Source organism: Myotis nattereri (genome assembly GCF_964212035.1).
Source record: "Myotis nattereri genome assembly, chromosome: 1".
Taxonomy (NCBI): domain Eukaryota; kingdom Metazoa; phylum Chordata; class Mammalia; order Chiroptera; family Vespertilionidae; genus Myotis; species Myotis nattereri.
Genome location: NC_138075.1, coordinates 223,485,165 through 223,503,114, shown reverse-complemented (window position 1 = coordinate 223,503,114; position 17,950 = coordinate 223,485,165). Strand labels below are relative to the sequence as shown.

Sequence of the window (17,950 nt, the reverse complement as noted above, 5' to 3'; positions counted from 1 at the left end):
AAATTTAAAGATCCTGGAGGATATACTGCATTTAAACCACACGATTGTGAAGTGAGAGACAGACACTGAACTCCCAACATTACATCTAAATTAGGGTTTCTCCACCTCGACACTACTGATATCCTGGCCTAGGGAATTCTTGGCTGTGGGGGTCAGTTCTACGCATTGTAGGGTGTTTAAGAGCAACCCTGGCCTCCATCCACTGAAGACCAGTACGTAAATTCCCCCAGACTGAACAAAAATGTCTCTACAGACATACCAAAATGTCCCTCAAGGTGGGTAAAATCAGTTCTGAGTGAGAACTACTGGAAACAAATACTATAAACACATAAAAACCATTTCTATTGGAACTTTTTACGCATACTGAAACAGGAAAAAAAAAAGAAACATTAATATCCACTTAACTTCACAGAAGTCTAGCATATCATCATCACATTTGATCTTTTATTAAACAGTACCTACATTATATATCAATTCCTAATAATTATTCATAATTAAAAACATAGCTAAGCAAAAACAGCATTTAAAACATCCATATTTGTCTTGCTTGACTTTCATTATACTACAACTAATAGAAAACATTATTCCATATAAAAATAGCAATTCTAGATCATTTGGATCATACAAGCCCACCCACTACTCAAAAAACGGTAAATATAGCCCTAACCGGTTTGGCTCAGTGGATAGAGCATCGGCCTGCGGACTCAAGGGTCCCAGGTTCGATTCCGGTCAAGGGCATGTACCTTGGTTGCAGGCACATCCCCAGTGGGGAGTGTGCAGGAGGCAGCTGATAGATGTTCTCTCTCATCGATGTTTCTAACTCTATGTTCCTCTCCCTTCCTCTCTGTAAAAAATCAATAAAATATATTTTTTTAAAATGGTAAATATAAAACTTTTTACAATCATGTTCATAATTTAATTATGTGAGAAATATATATTTCCATGTCAAAGTGACAAATTATAAGAAACTCAGAATAACTTAATGTGAATTTTAAGGTTAATATTCATCTAGAAATTATTTTAATTCAGTGACAAAAAAAATTACATGCAATAGAGCTGCATTTACCCCATGACTACATTATATGCTCATGAAAAGAAATTTTCTTTAATTGTTCACATGTAAAAAAGTATCTTAACACATGAATTAATATAAATTTTTGATTTACTGAGTGAGGCATTACTAATCACACAAAAAAATCAAAAAATATGCTGGAGACAAAAATAGATTCAGTTATTTTGAGCAACTACCAAAAGGCAACCATAATAGCACCTCATCTTTATATTTAATTAAATTTATTCTGTATTTCTTAAATATGTAAATAATCTAATTATTTAAAGCAGTTCTGACATCCTATTAATTTGATTTCTAACTTTTTGTTATTGAAAATTCCAAAAATAATTTTAAAATAGGAAGAAATTGCATTAAAAGAGTAGCACAATGAATACCCATGTACTCATCACCTATCTTCAACAATGATCAACATTTTGCCAATTATTTTGCATTCTCTCCCCAATAATTTTCTCCTGATTATTTTAAAGGAAATGGCACACATCACATAACTCACTCTAAAATGCATACAAAGAACACTAACTATGACATCTACTTTTTACTTAACCTCTCAGTTTCCCAATGATTTCTAAATGAGTGCTAAACTCACTGGCCTTACTTATTAATGTCTATGAGTATTTCTTTTAAAAAACAAACAAAAAAACCAGACTGAAATATTTGTAAACAAACTAAAAGTCCCATTTACCTACCTCTGGCCCAGTGAACAGGGTAAAGATGCTTCCAAAGCGATCCAGTCTTCGCCAGCTGAGACCATTTGGTGCTTACTTGACTGCAGCGACATAACTCTTGAGGATTAAGATAACTGAAAATTGACAGCATTACCTCAGGAGGAAGATGGGTTATACCTGTGGATCGGTCTGACACCTCTGCTTCTGAAATAAAAAAAGAAAGTTTTACCATTAGATGATATAAGAGCAAAAGCACTAAGAAATGACAATCAAATTCTATAAATAAAATCAAGTGCCTAAAGTCCACTCCTTCCTGCTTGCAAGATGTGAAAAGGAAGTAACATGGATTAGAGGTAACATAAGGATGTTAAACGTGTTAAGAATCCGTAGGGTTAAACTATCATGGCTCAAATCATACTTCATCAGTGGGAGCTACAATAGCAAACACAGAATCGACTTCCTCTTACAAACGCGTCACAGAAAAAACAATACTCACTTTGTAGCATAAGCAGCATCATTTGAAAAAGAAATCCAACAGGTTATACAGCTTTAAATCAACAAGTGTGGAGTCGACTAGATTATGAGATCTCCTAGGCATTTTTAATGACACACACAAATCTCTCAACAGTTTCCATTCATGCATTATGACTCCTGTGAGTATCTTCCGAGTTTCCCCTCTTTTCACATTTCATATAAGAGTCTGTGAAATCTGAATTCTTTAACCTATAAATAATACCCTAACCTACTTATATGTCTATATTTATGAGCCAGTTGAGACAATATAATAAATATTTCTAATGCTGGCATACATTTATCAGGAATCTTTGGTCAGCAACTATTGTAGAAATTAGTCATTGGATGTCTAATTTCCTATAACATTAATTCAGTAGCAATTTTCTGGGGGGAGAGCAAATTAGGTATACAATAAGGAATATAAAATATAAAAGATTCATTGTTGAAGTACTAGGAAGAATTTGAGGACTTTGTATGATTTGTCTTCACAAAAATATTGTAATGCTATGAACAAATTACTTACTCCAACCCTTTTTAAGTAACAAATATTTTTAAAATAAAGCAGCTATAATTTGCTTTGAAGGAGTGGGAAAATTAAATGTAATAAGTGTGATGCTTTTAAATCCCATGTTATATACTACAATTAAACCAGACACAACAGGCCTTGGCTTGGTGTTAAAGGCCCAAGTTGAATTTCAGAGTGAAGCACACAAGTTTTATAAGTTTAATTATAGCTTAACCTACAAAAACATTTTTGTTTCAACATGCATCTCACCTACTTTGTTAAATAAAAATAACAGAAAAGGACAAATTTCAAAAAACTTTTTGCTATTTTAACATAAGTGTCACTGCTACTGCCCACCTAGAAGAATCAAAGAAATTTTTACTAACCTAAGGATGCCAATATTTTAAAACGATGTTTTAAATGACAAAGCTATCAAAGACAAATAAAAAGAAAAAGGAGGAAGTAGTCTAAGAAAAAAGTAGGCATATTTTGCCCTGGCTGGTGTGGCTTAGTTGGGTGTTGTCCTGTGCATTGAAAGGTTGCCTTAACCCAGTCAGGACACATGCCCAGGTTGCAGGCTCGATCCTCGGTGTGGGGCACAAGACAGCCAATCAATGATTCTCTCTTATTATTGATGTTTCTATCTCTCTCTCCCTCTCCCTTTCTCTCTGAAATCAATACAAATATATATATATGAAAGTTGGATACTGCAAACGTGCTCTGTATATGAGTTTTCAGCAATTTTGATAGGCCAATTATTAGTTTGTGTATATATCAATCCCTTTAAGAAATACAACATTCATGTGGCCCAAGTATGAGATGCTAAATTATCAAACACTAAGTTCTAAGATAGAAACTAATGTCAATTAAATTTATACTTGAAATTAAATGACTTAAATTATTCCTCAAACAAAATCTAAAGTTCATATCAACAAAAGCAAATAGCCTTGAAACTAATAAATCACTTGCTATCTCACCTTTATCTGACTTTTCATCCACAGAATATTTAAAAAACTTCTGTCGCTCTTCAGCTTGATTCCACAAGCTAAGACCTCTAAGGAGTTCTGCGGTATCCTTTTGAGAGCAATGCTGTGCAATCACTTTCTTTTTAATATCCTTAAGCTCTTCATAGGTAAAATATTCCATTAACATGGGCTGAAAAACCTAAATTAAACAAAATAGTCATAAGGAAATATGCTTAATTATTTTATTTTACTCTACACCCTTTAAATTATTAATGGCTATAGTATTATGATCACCTATTTCAAAGAGATAAAAATTTTAGTTGTTACCACCAAGTTAGTATATCCAAAAATTATAGAGAAGAATATCACCAAAAAGACCCTTCTCTCTATGAATTCTCTGGCTAAGTCAATCCCTAAACAATTTCAAAGCATCAGAACGAGGTCTTCCTGTACAGAGCTTGTCCAACACTCTTCACTCTTCTCTAGAGTTAGACAGTTAGGTCAGTTAACTGCCTTCTGCTAACACAGTAACTGGCCTCTACCCACCCAAACAAGGCTCTAAATCAGGGGTGGGCAAACTTTTTGACTCGAGGGCCACAATGGGTTCTTAAACTGGACCGGAGGGCCGGAACAAAAGCATAGATGGAGTGTTTGTGTAAACTAATATAAATTCAAAGTAAACATCATTACATAAAAGGGTCTTTTTTTTTTTTTTTAGTTTTATTCATTTCAAACGGGCCGGATCCGACCAGCGGGCCGTAGTTTGCCCACGGCTGCTCTAAATCCTAGGAGAATGGGGCCCAGCTCTACTGAGACTTTCAACCATTCAACATTACCTAGATTTCTTCTTCAAAATAGATGCTTAGTCTCAACTGCTCATTTATACAATTAGAACCTTTAGAGATGGCAGGTTTTTTTATGGTGCTACAGATAATTTTGATGTGCATCACAGGTTAAAAAACACTGCTCTAGTAACTCTGTGGTTTCAGTGCCTGTTGCTTATGATGATAACTTGGGGAATCTTTTAAATATACCCATACCGACATCCCACCTGATTTAACTGGTCTAAAAAGGGTTTTCAAGTATTTTGGTTTTGTTTTTAAATATCAATTCAATCTAATAAAAGACAAAAAGGGTAATTAACTGTACCTTCACTATGCTTCCCATTGGCTAATCAGGGTGATATGCAAATTAACTGCCAACAAAGATGGCAGCCAGCAGCCACACAGCTGAAGTGAGCATGAGGCTTGCTTGCTCCAGTGATGGAGGAAGCCAAGTTTCCCCGCCTGCCGCGGCCCGGCTCTGAGCCCAAAAGCAACAATGTTTCAATTGTAAAAGCTAAACAAACTATAAAAGCCAGATACCTGCTTTCAGCCGGCTGGCCGCGGCCTCAGAGCTGGAAGCGCCAGTGACAGCAACAATGTTTCAATTATAGAAGGTAAATAAATCTCAGAATAAAAAAAGGAGAGGCTGGGAGCTTCAGTCGCTGGCCAGCCTGAAAATGGCCCTCAGCCACTCACCCAGACTGGCCAGGCACCCGAGTGGGGACCCTCACCCTAAAGGGGGTGTGGCCAGCCTGAAAACAGCCATCAGCTCCTCATCCAGGCTGGCCAGGCACCCCAGTGGGGACCCCCAACCTGAAGGGGGTGTGACCAGCTGCAAACACCCATCAGCCCCTCACCCAGGCTGGCCAGGCACCCCAGCGGGACTCCCACCCTGATCCGGGACACCCTTCAAGGCAAACCAGCCAGCCTCCACCCGTGCACCAGGCTTCTATCCTATATAGTAAAAGGGTAATATGCAAACTGACCCTAACAGCAGAAAGACTGGGAGTGACTGGTCACATGACACACACTGACCACCAGGGGGCAGACGCTCAATGCAGGAGCTGCCCTCTGGTGGTCAGTGCACTCCCACATGGGGGAACTCTGCTCAGCCACAAGGCAGGCTGATGGCTGCCAGTACAGCAGTGGTGGTGGGAGCCTCTCCTGCCTCCTCAGCAGCACTAAGGATGTCCGACTGCAGCTTAGGTCTGCTCCCCACTGGCAAGTGGACATCCCCCGAGGGCTGCCAGGCTGCCAGAGGGATGTCTGATTGCCATCTTCGGCCCAATCTCCCAGGGAGCAGGCCTAAGCCAGCAGGTGGTCATCCCCCAAGGGGTCCCAGACTGCGAGAGGGCACAGGCCGGGCTGAGGGACCCCCCCCACCCCCAAGTGCACAAATTTTTGTGCACCGGACCTCTAGTCTGATTATAAGGTGAAGCTATAGTTAAGAATCACCATAATAACTAATTTACAGATGAGTAAGAAGCCAGTTCTTTATCAAATATTTTCTCTATTCCTTACCCTGATATTCATTCCACTTTGGTTGTTTTTTGTTTTTGTTTTTAAGTAAGAGTAAGTTTATCAAAGCTTGAAACAGTGAGGCAAAGGAAGGGCCCCTGGAGACAGGATCGGAGGGTAAGCCCAAAACCAGCTGCCACCGCCCAGTGCTTCCCTGGGTGCAGGCTCGTCAGGATCCTTACAGCTTAGGCTAGAAAAAGCAAAGCGCACGCCTAAGGAAAGGGGGGCGAGGGTGTGCTCAAAGAAGAGTGTGCCCATCTCACTTCAGAGAAAGAAGAGAATGAGAAAATATTTTGCTCTTCCATTCAGTGATATCCTAATACATGTACACGAGGCATAAAAGATTGTTAAGTTGCCGAAACCGGTTTGGCTCAGTGGATAGAGCATCGGCCTGCGGACTGAAAGGTCCCAGGTTCGATTCCGGTCAAGGGCATGTACCTGGGTTGCGGGCACATCCCCAGTGGGGGATGTGCAGGAGGCGGCTGGTCGATGTTTCTCTCTCATCGATGTTTCTGACTCTCTATCTCTCTCCCTTCCTCTCTGTGAAAATTCAATAAAATATATATATATAAAAAAAAAAGATTGATAAGTTTAACACCATCTTTTAATTACTAAAATCCACTACTAAAAAAAAAACCCTAAAAATTCTTTATTAGCCTGGAAATACAGGAAGAGTTTAAAGAATCCTCTAAAGGTTCTGAAAATACATTAGGGTGACAAAAAAAAGTTATGAACATTCAATATAGTGCCATCTGCATAAGAAAATATTGAATAAATGAATTAAATAATTCATTTAATGAAAACAACAACCTTTCTGAGGTTTAAAAAAAAGACTGCCTTTTTCTCTAGTGTTCTAATGTATTATTTTGAAGAATCAAAGGCAAAATAACATTTATTTATTTATTTATTTATTTTTCTATCTATCTATCTTTCAAAATATAAGAGAAAGTTTATTTGGAAAATCACAGAAATAATAGAAGTGAACCAGCAGGAATGCGTAGGCTCAGGAAACAAGTTACAGAGACAGAATAAGAGTCCTAGGAGCTTAGGAGAGGGAAAGGCAAAGGTTCACCCCTGAAAGAAGAAAAGGTGGAAGAAAAGGCATACGCGTGCTCTGAGAGGTAGAACAAGCCCAAAATAACATTTTAAAAATTTATAAATCAAAATCACAAGGAGGAAAAATTATGTTTACCTCCTCTTCTTCTTTCATATGAGGAAGAAAATCTCTTGTAAATGCCTCCAATCTCTCTTTCAGCTGTTTCTCATAATTCAACTGCTCATATTCATTCTAGAAACAAACAAAATAAGTAATCTGCAAAAATTCTGCTTCATTATTTCCACTGTACCTGGTCCTAAGAAGTCAGTTTAAAATGCAATATAAAACCTTTAAAAAAAGTTTTAAAAAGCACAAACAAATAGCAAAGTGGTCTCTGTACTTTCTTAGTATAAAAGATGTCTTAAGGCCATCCTGAACCTTGAATTCCTTTAGTAATGGGATCTCATATTTCTTCTTTTAAATGCCATAAAAGGTCTAAAAATAGCAAGTATTTGCTCAAAACTTCTATTGATTTCTAATGTATATATTTATATAATTTCTGTGTCAGTTTTCTTAATATATCTCCAAGTAGTCCATAGGAGCCTACGGGACTCTTGCCATTACAGAATTCCTTTAAGACAGTAATTTTCAACTGGTATGCCCCAACAATTTTTAAACCATGCAATACCTGACTATTTAGTCAGAGGCACTGACCTCTTTTCCCTTAGATCATTGGTTCTCAACCTTCTGGCCCTTTAAATATAGTTCCTCATGTTGTGACCCAACCATAAAATTATTTTTGTTGCTACTTCATAACTGTAATGTTGCTACTGTTATGAATTGTAATGTAAATATTCTGAAATGTAGGATTGTCTTAGGCAACCCCTGTGAAAGGGTCGTTCGACAGCCAAAGGGGTCGTGACCCACAGGTTGAGAACCGCTGCCTTAGATTGTTAAATAAAAAATAACAATAGCCAACACAAATAAGAGCCATCCAGTATGAATGAATCAAACTTATACCTATTTTATATTTTTTGGTGTGCCACAGAATTTTAGTAATTAGTTTATGTGTGCCAGGAGATGAAAAAGGTTGAATAAGGTCATCTAGTGTATCTTCCACTAAGCAATTCAAAATACATGCTACATTATCCTACAGAAGACCATATATACTTCCAAAGACAGGTATCAACTTCTAAAGGCAAGGAGAGTTCACTATATCTTTCACTACAGTAAATCATTGTAAGTCCAGACAACTGCTAAAAAGTTCCTCCTCATATGAATTAAGATCACATCCCCCTGTAACTTATCTATCACTTCTATATCAGCCCTCTAAACTTAAAATGTGAAAAATTTATAAAATAATGAACTTTCAAAATGTGGGCATATTTTATCCCTTTGGTGTTCTCTTATTCTCTTTTTTTTTTTCAACTAATTTATTCAATTGCTTCCTAATATTCTACCCAATGTATTATTCTCTTAAAACTTTATACATTTTCCTGCCTCCACCCTGCTTTTAGCTATAAAGGTCCACTTGTTCATGTTATATTCAGAGTTGAAACCCACTACAATAACCCCGAGTAAAGTCTTCCTTACAGTTATTAACAAGTGTCAAAATTTTTATTTTCTGTAACAAAACATCATTTACTATAAAATGCTAACAATTTTTACCAATGACATACCAGAAGATGACACAAGTTGTGATAGTAAAATATCCATTTTTACAACTCACCTTAACATTCTTCAGTCCCTTTTCAAAGAGGCTAAGCATCTCAGAGAGTTTGTTGTCAGAATGTACATTATAAATGGTCTGGCTGCGTTGTTGAAGCAAACCAATAATGTATTCATTTTCAATCTGCTCATGCATTTTGAACTCCTTAAAAGTAGCATACAGAGACTGCAGAAGAGCACGGAAATCATTGTTGTTGGAAAAGTTGGTTTTAGAAAGCTGAATAAAATTTAAAAAGAAAGGCATAATAAATACATGTAAATATGCACCAATAGGAAATATTGAAATGCATTCTTATGTAGTTTGTACATAGCAAAATAGCTCTCTTATACTTGGTTAACTTGATTAAATTTAGTTTCTTTAAATAAAAGGGATTAGACTAGATTCCCGCCAAACCCAAAATTCCATCAGTCTATACATATGCTAAATACAAACACTCCTATACACAAGAGAATTAATTTAGCTTCTGTAAAAGGAATTATGGGTTAGGTATTAAGAGTAATTTATAGAAAACCAGACCTATGGTCAGTCTAAGATCGGATCCCAGTTCTACCATTTATTTAGCTGGGTAACTGTAAGTTAATTTTCTCCCTCCATGTTTTAGTGTCTTTTGGGTGTTAAATGATAATAATAATGACACGTATACTTCACAAGTGAAACTAAAATGAATTAGTGCTTAGTAAATGTTAGCTATCATTATTTTGAAAATTAATCATTCAACTTTATAAATTCATGCATTTTTCACTCTATTCAGACATTTAATGAGTAGCTACCATGAGCCAGCTATTATTTCTGATACTTGGGATACATCAGTTAACACAAAACGACATCTCTGCCTTAATAGGGCTTACATTCTATAATGTATGTGAAGGGAAATAAAACAATGAATAGTAACCACAATAAGTAAGTAAATTATCTAGAAAAGGGGTTGGCAACTTTTTTTGTGAAGGGCCAAGCAGTAAATATTTTAAGTTTTGCAAAGCAATTCAGCTGTTGTAATACAAAAATAGTCATACAAATGAATGTGGCTGTACTCCAAAAGAACTTTATTTATGGACTTAATTTTCATATAATTTTCACATCCTAAAATATTATTTTAATTTTTTCAAACAATACCTTCTGAGCCACACAAAAACAACTGCAGACTTTTATCCCAAGAAATGTCGCATAAGATGACTACAAAATTCACTAGTGTCTAATTTCAGCAAATACTATCATGTGTCACTTTATTTTTTAAAAATTTAAAATAAGTTAGTAGAAATAAGAGATAAATCAAAAGAAAACATTAATAATGGCTATAAAAGTTTTAAAAATAAGAAAAGCATGGCAAAAAAAAAAGTAAAAAATGCCCCACCGGTGTGGCTCAGTGGTTGAGCGTCGACCTATGAACCAGGAGGTCACAGTTTAATTCTTGGGCAGGGCACATGCCTGGGTTGCCCTCTTGACCCCCAGTGGGGGGCATGCAGAAGGAAGCCAATCAATGATTCTCATTGTTGAGTTCCTCTCTCTCCCTTTCTCTTCCTCTCTAAAATCAATAAAAATTTTTTTTTTTTAAAAAAAAGGTAAAAAATGTCCTAGGCCCTGGCCACGTAGGTCTGTTGGTTAGAGTGTCATCCTGATATGCAAGGTTGCGGGTTCAATCCCAGGGCAGGGCACATACAAGAATCAACCAATGAAAGCATAAATAAGTGGAACAACAAATCCATGTTTCTCTTTCACTCCCCTAGCCCCATAGCATTCCCCTCTCTCTCAACTCAATTAAGGAAAAAAAATGTCCTCATGTGAGTTAAGAAAAGTAATATCTTAAAAAAACATGCAGGAATTCTGCATATATTCTCAGTGACCTATTAGAAAATCTTTCAGATTTAAACACCAACTAAGGTAAAGCCAAGGTGCAGGATCCAGACTGAAACCAAGTCACATATATAAAAGTACTTTATTTTATATGTAGAGTCAATCCAGCATAGTGGTTAAAGTGCTGACTCTGGAGCAGCGATTCTCAACCTGTGGGTCGAGAACAATGAAAATACATCTTGCATATCAGATATTCACATTATGATTCATAACAGTAGCAAAATTACAGTTATGAAATAGCAACAAAAATAATTTTATGGTTGGGGGTCACCACAACATGAGGAACTATATTAAAGGGTCGCGGCATTAGGAAGGTTGAGAACCACTGCTGGAGCCAGATTGCTTAAGTATGAATCCATCTCTGTCAGCAAAAGCCATCAAATTGCTCTGTGCCTCGGTTTCTTCATCTGTAAAATAAGGCTAATAATATTAACTACCACATAGGGTTCTTATGAAATTTAATAATATATTTAAAGAACACAGACTGTAATATATGTAAGCCTTACTTGGGCTCTTCTGTTATTTCTATAGTTAGTTCAAAACTATTATTGAAACTACCCAAGTTAGTTTTTCTCCACTTGAAAATAACTTTTAAAACTGATACTAAAGTCAGTAAATTTAGCACTTAAAAAAATAACCAGTACATAAACGATTTAACTTTTATAAAATTGTTTATGAGTTGTTGTTTTTTTAAATTTTGTTTGCCTCTGTAAAGTTATTCAAGCATATAGGCTTGATTGAGAAAAAAAATAACCCATACACTAATAACATCTGGGACATATTGAGGCCTATGCTGTGCTAAATATTATACAAAGTACTTTTAGGTATTATCTTAAAACAATCATAGAAAGTTATATTTCCCATTGTATAAGTGAAAAACCTGAGGCTCGCAGAAAATAACTTAACCCAAACCAGACAGGTAGTAGACAACAAAACAGAGATAAATCTCTATTACTCTAAAATCTATGTTCTTTCCACAAGATACAATGTTAGTCCCAATCATAAAACTATCTTTTCAGATCCAATAGTTAAAAAGAATGCCAGCTCGAAAGCAAAAGTTCTCCCTAGGGAATTGACTTTGCCTCCCAGGAGCTACCAAGCAAAGTCCAGAGACATTTCTGGATTGTCACCACTGCAGAAGTGATACTGACCTCTAGTGGGTAAAAGTCTGGGATAGGGCTAAACATCCTATAGGACAGCCCCCCCAACAAAGAATCATCTGGCCCAAAACGTCAATAATGCTACATTTGAGAAATGCTGCTTTAAAGTAGTGTTTTTTAAATGTTTATTATCCTTAGTATGAAATACACTGCAATCTATGCACACACACATCACAAACATTTCAAAAAATTTCAGCAAACAATATTTCCCTAACCTGTGATGTACTCTAATATTTACTTTTCCATTTCATGTTTTAATGCTGTTTCTGACCCACAAAATTGACTTAATGACCCACAAACGGGTCATAGGATACACTTTGAAAAACAATGTTCTATAGTAGGCTATAAAAGTTCCTAAGTGATCTATAAACTTGTATACTCTGATGCCTAGCAAATTCAACAAAGAACCCATGTAGAACACAATACACATAAATAAACAAATAGTAACAACAAGTAACATGGTATCTCCCTTATTTTAAAAATTGAGAACTGCCGAGACCGGTTTGGCTCAGTGGATAGAGCGTCGGCCTGCGGACTGAAAGGTCCCGGGTTCGATTCCGGTCGGGGGCATGTGCCTGGGTTGCGGGCATATCCCCAGTGGGGGATTTGCAGGAGGCATCTGGTCGATGTTTCTCTCTCATCGATGTTTCTAACTCTCTCCCTTCCTCTCTGTAAAAAATCAATAAAATATATTAAAAAAAAAAATTGAGAACTGACTCTGTCTCAGGCACTCTACAACCTAAAAATCTTAGAGCCTGGCTTCAAATTGATTTGAAAAGTGTGTCACTTAAATACTAGATAATAAGTTCAAAAATAGATATGAAAATAACAACAAAACCCAAACACTATTATTACCCCAAATTAGGTTTTACTTTTTGTCTACTCAGCCATACAATGCTTACTTTTAGTCAAGGGAGATTTACATGTAATGAAGAAACCCAACTATCTCTGGTCAAACTAACTCTACAAATAGAAAAAAAAACTGGTTCACCAGGAAAATGTTTTGCATAAAACCATACAGGTCATAATAAACAGCAGAATCAGTAAGGTAATGCAAAAAGACATGGGCTTCAGAAGGGAGAAAAATCCTAAGATTAAAATCCAGGCTCCCCTAATTACTAGTTGAGTGAGTTGGGCAAGTTACCTAACCACTAAGTCCATTTCTTCATCTTTACATGAGGGATAATACTTGTCTCACAGAGCTCTTGTGAGGATTTAAAGAAATAACATAAGCATGTAGTAAGAACTCCCTGAATACCCTTTTCCTTCCTCTCCTAGCTCTTAATTCAACATTCTCTCAAATAAACCCATCTTCTCAATGCCAGTCAATAAGTTTTTATAAGTATGCAAAGAAATAGAAAAACAAGGAAAACTAAAGGAATTCTTCATAAAGCTATACTAGTATTCGTTTAATTTTAAAAAATAATCTGTTCAAATTATTCTGAGCTTACTTCCTCCTTAGTTGCTTTGGTCATAAACTGTCCTTTCTTTATAAAATGATAAAGTAAATGACACTTTTAATATTCATACCTGAAAAACTTGGGCACTCCATAAAGCCTCCACTTGAATTTTTTATAACTGGCTTATGTGTAAGCCTGGGAATCTCTGTTCCATGCATATCCTAAAACACCACCTACTTTGTTCTCAGAAACCAGTCTGAAGAGACTCTAAGACCAGTCCCAACACTTTAATGTACAGCTGACCATATACCTCTTGGCTCCCTCTATTCTGCATTTGGATTTCCATCCTACCATAAAGGTTTGAGTGTAAATTCCTTAAGAATTAGGACCTCATCTCACATCGCCAACACAAGTTACTATACAGCCAACTGACAGAAGAAACTCAACGCTCACTGGTAGAATTAATGTTGTTAAATTCTGAGGATTAGAGGAAAGACTAAAGAATTGGAATAAACTGGAAAAAGAATGTCAGTCGATGCAAATGTTCACTAAAATTATCCCAATTGGGAAGGTCAGTAAATTTGCAAAAAGATTTCATAAAAAAACTGTTGCCAAAAATATTTTCCAGGAACTACTCTGATTTCACACACAGAAAATTAAACTAGGACTTGTGATCCTGACTTGGGTTCTCATTTGGATCTATCACTAGATGCTTATGTACGCTTGGTCTAGCTAACCTAGGCCTACAAGTCCAACCTAGCTGCTTCTTTATAATTACTGGGCAGAGTCAACATTAAGAATACAGTGAATGCCCAAGCTGGTTTGGCTCAATGGATAGAGCATCAACCTGTGGTCTGAAGGGTCCCAGGTTCGATTCCGATCAGGGGCACATGCCCGGGTTGCAGGCTCAGTCCTCAGTAGGGGATGTGCGAGAGGCAGCCGATCGATGATTCTCTCTCATCATTGATGTTTCAATCTCTCTCTCCCTCTCCCTCTCTCTCTGAAATCAATAAAAATATACTAAAAAAAAAAAAAAGAATACAGTGAAATAACATGCTTTGTATCTTTTTAGTTTGAGTATAAAAACTAGTTCTCATTTTGTAAAGTTTTAAAGTAGGCTGTTTGGGTTGGATATCCCTGGTCTATGAAACCAAAAGACGGTGAAGGCAAAACTTGGGTTTGCAAATGAGTAAAAACAAATAGTCTATTCAGCCATTATAAAAAACTTATTTTTTTCCAAGATAGTTCCCAAAAAACGTCCTAGGAGAGTTCCATTAACTATTAGCATCAAGAAGAAATCCGGATGTAGAATTCTTATGTAGCCACCCCTCCTCTCTCCCCAAATCACCTTGGTCTCTGATCCATAGGTCAGAAAATTGTACTATTAATCTTCTTGATGACTATATACAGCAATCTCATTAACTACCTGTAATTAGTTTGGAATTGGTGATGATTTTCACTTATGCTATATCAAATTGAAAATGCTTCCACCCTAGCCAGTTTGGCTCAGTAGATAGAGCACTGGCCTGCAGACTGAAGGGTCGCAGGTTTGATTCCAGTAAAGAGCACATACCTATGTGTCGCAGGCTTGATCCCTGGCCCCTGGCGTGTGCAGGAGGCAACCAATCTATGTGTCTCTCTCACATCGATGTCTCTCTCTGGGTCTCCCTCTCCCTTCCACTCTCTCTAAAAATCAATGGAAATAATATGCTTGGGTCAGGATTAACAAAAAAGAAAATGCTTTTTAGTTATTGCAAGAGGAACATTTAATTAAAAAGAATCTTATTTGACTCAAATACTGTTTTTAGAAATGGCTCTAAAATTTCAAATTTGTTCTAGTGTTCTCAATCACCAGGTAATGACATACAAAACTAGTGATTAACTTTTTAAAATTTTAAAATAAGGCTGGTTAGTCTAGTATATAATTAAATAAATTTGGGATTCCTAATTATTTTAGTAGAGTAGCAAGCATTTAGAAATCCAATGAAGGCCACAAACCTCCGAGGGAAATGTACACATGCACAAAAATTTTCATCACCATTTCTGGTGATCCCTGGACTACATCTCCCCAAATCTAAAACGGAGAAGACTTCAGAATCCACTAGTCCTCACTAACTTTTCCTTTTTGTTTTTGAGAAAGTAAAAACCTCCCCATTTTTTTTCTTTGTTGCAATTAAAGGATACTGTCAGAGAAGCTAAAAACACTAAGTAAGCTAACTCAAAAAAATCAGGGGTTTGTTACTCAGCTTACCTACCGACTGGCTAACCCATTCTTGATGCTTCTCCTGGATAAGCAGCAGTTCTCACCCTTGGCTGCACACTGGGCTCACCTAGCTTAACATTATACAATCACGTGCCCCTTGACGACTGGGCTACATTCTGAGAACTTCGTCGTTAAGCGGTTTCATTGTTGTGGGAACACCAAGCTAGATACCATGTAAGTATAGCCTACTAGACACCGAGGCTACATGGTATGTAGCCTATTATTGCTCCCGGGCTACAAACCTGTACAGCATGTTACTGTACAAAACCGAAGATTAAATCAAGCACAAGAGAAAATAATGCAGTCAAGAGCTGTGCCATGACATGACATACAGCAAACTTTCTTTACAAGCAGAAAATGTACACTCGAGGAAAAAAAAACAAAAAAAAAAAACAAAACAAAAAGTACAGTATAATAAATACAGAAACCAGCAACGGAGCCGCCTGTTATCATCAAGTACTATGTACTGCGCGGAATTCCACGCGCCATACTTTCACTCAACTGGCCGGGCTTCACCATCAACGCGAGAGTCATGCGCTGGGACACAGGCTGCACCGTCACTGGGCCACAGGAGTCTCTCCGTTACATTATCATCTTACGGGACCCAGGTGGCATATGCGGTTCCCCTGCTAGAACACGGAAGTCATTCCGTGCACATGACTGGATCCTGATTTTCCTGGTTTAGGCATCAGAATTTTTTAGCAGCTTTTGGGGTGGTCCTCACAAGCAACCAAGGTTGACAAGCACTGTCCCAGAATACCTTGGTGTTCATACCTATATCCGAATCAGGTGGTTTTTGGTTTGTTTTTTTTTAATTTTCAAAATGAAGGGAAGGGAAGGATGGTTGCGGGCGCCCTTGAAGTGGCTGGTTTGAGCGTGGCCTAGCCAGGAACACGCCGGCATCCTCCCACCGCTTCACGGGGCTGCGAGAACTCCCCTCGTAACGGGCTTCTGCTTCATGCTACAACTTCTGAACATTCGAAAGAGTTGATTTCTGTGCTTAAACAATCGTTGAAATCGTTTGTTTTTTAATTTGGTTCATTTCTAGGCGAAACGTAACTGCCCCCACGTTTTCAGGATATCCACATGGACTTTGCCCAATGTAAATTGACAAAAACAAAAACCGAGGACTCTTACTATTGTTTTAAAATCATTAGCAAAAGGCCCTGAACCACCTCCACAAAAGTGCTTGCTCAGCTTGTGCTCACCCCATTAAGAGTCCAAAAACCAACTTTTTCCGAGGCCCCTTACACCCGAGCCCACGTCAAGAATGCCAACACCTACAAGGCGTAAGACCTCGGGGCAATAAAAAGTTGCAACGAAAAAATAACCGCCGACCAAGAGGGGAAGGCTCGCTCGTTCCTAAGCCGGGAAACCTGGGTTTTCTCCCCCATCCAACCAGTGAGAAGCTGGGGCTTAGCTGACCCGGGGTGCTTGGAGAAGCGTCCCCCAGAGCCAGGAAGCAAGCGTGAGGTTCGGGAGATGGATGGGTGGGTGGGTGGGTGTTTGCAAAGGGACCGGGGAGCCCCCAAACCGGCCGCGGGCATTGCGGGGCAGTGGTGATGGGGGGCGGGACAGCGGCGGAAGCGGCCTGCCCCCCGGGCTGCTGGGAAGCCCACCGCAGGCGGCCGCCCCGGAGTCCCCGGAGATCGGTGCCCCGCGCTCTCCGGGCGCAGGAGCCGGAGGCAGGCGCGGCCGCGGGAAGCCGCCCCCGGCCGGGAGGACCCTGCCGCCAGCCCCGAGGGCACGTCCCAGGCGGCGGGGAGGGCGGGGGCGCGGGCCCCCGGGGAAGGTGCGGGGCGGCGAGCGCGGCGCTGACAGCTACGCAGGCGGCGAGCGGCGATCGGGGCGGCGCGGCCCGGGGGGGCGGCGGGCGCGACGCAGGCCAGGCCGCCAGGGACCGGCCCGCTCCTCCCCGCCGCCCACGCCGCCCGGAGCCAGAGGCCCCGCACGCACGCCGTTACCTTGTCGCAGTACAGCCCCACCAGCTGCTTCATCCGCCAGTGCGGGGCGGTGAACACGTCCACCTCTTCGGGGAAGGGCGCCATCGCCGCTGCCTCAGCCTCCGCCTCAGCAGCCGCGGCCGCCGCCTCTCCATAGACTCCCTCGCCGCGGGGCAGAGGCGGCGCGCCCCCCTGCGCATGCGCCCGCCCCGTCGGCGCGCGCACCCGGGCTGCCCGGCCGGTGGCGCGCGGGCCGCCGCCATGCGGTGCCCCCCCCCCCGCCCACGTGACCCGGCGCCTGGCGCAGGCTGAGCTCCCACCTCCCTCCTTCACTCTGTGCGTTCCTTACCCTCTTCGCGTGTCGGCGTGTCGCGCAGAGAAACTCAGGCTTATTCTTGTTTGTTATGCAACGTAAAACGCGTTATCTGTGGAGTCGGGGTGTCGTTCCAGGGGCGCTCTCGGCGCATCTCTGACCCATACGCCCACCAGACCTTGAGGCCAAGGCA

The 17,950-nt window shown here is 39.5% G+C and overlaps 1 protein-coding gene across 2 annotated transcripts in view; it reads right to left on the bottom strand.

Annotated features, from left to right (window-relative positions):
- FBXL5 (F-box and leucine rich repeat protein 5) overlaps positions 1 to 17,638 on the bottom strand; it is a 33,112-nt gene extending 15,474 nt beyond the window's left edge. The window contains exons 1-5 of one of the 2 annotated variants that reach the window (XM_081101230.1): positions 17,466 to 17,638; positions 8,828 to 9,043; positions 7,255 to 7,350; positions 3,733 to 3,919; positions 1,759 to 1,941 (exon numbers count right to left, since the gene is read on the bottom strand). In XM_081101230.1, coding sequence (XP_080957356.1) covers positions 1,759 to 1,941; positions 3,733 to 3,919; positions 7,255 to 7,350; positions 8,828 to 9,043; positions 17,466 to 17,549 — 766 coding nt within the window. In that variant the 5' untranslated portion in view covers positions 17,550 to 17,638. The remainder of the gene's footprint in view (positions 1 to 1,758; positions 1,942 to 3,732; positions 3,920 to 7,254; positions 7,351 to 8,827; positions 9,044 to 17,465) is intronic. The other variant, XM_081101231.1, reaches the window with a different exon arrangement.
- Positions 17,639 to 17,950: the final 312 nt, after the last annotated feature.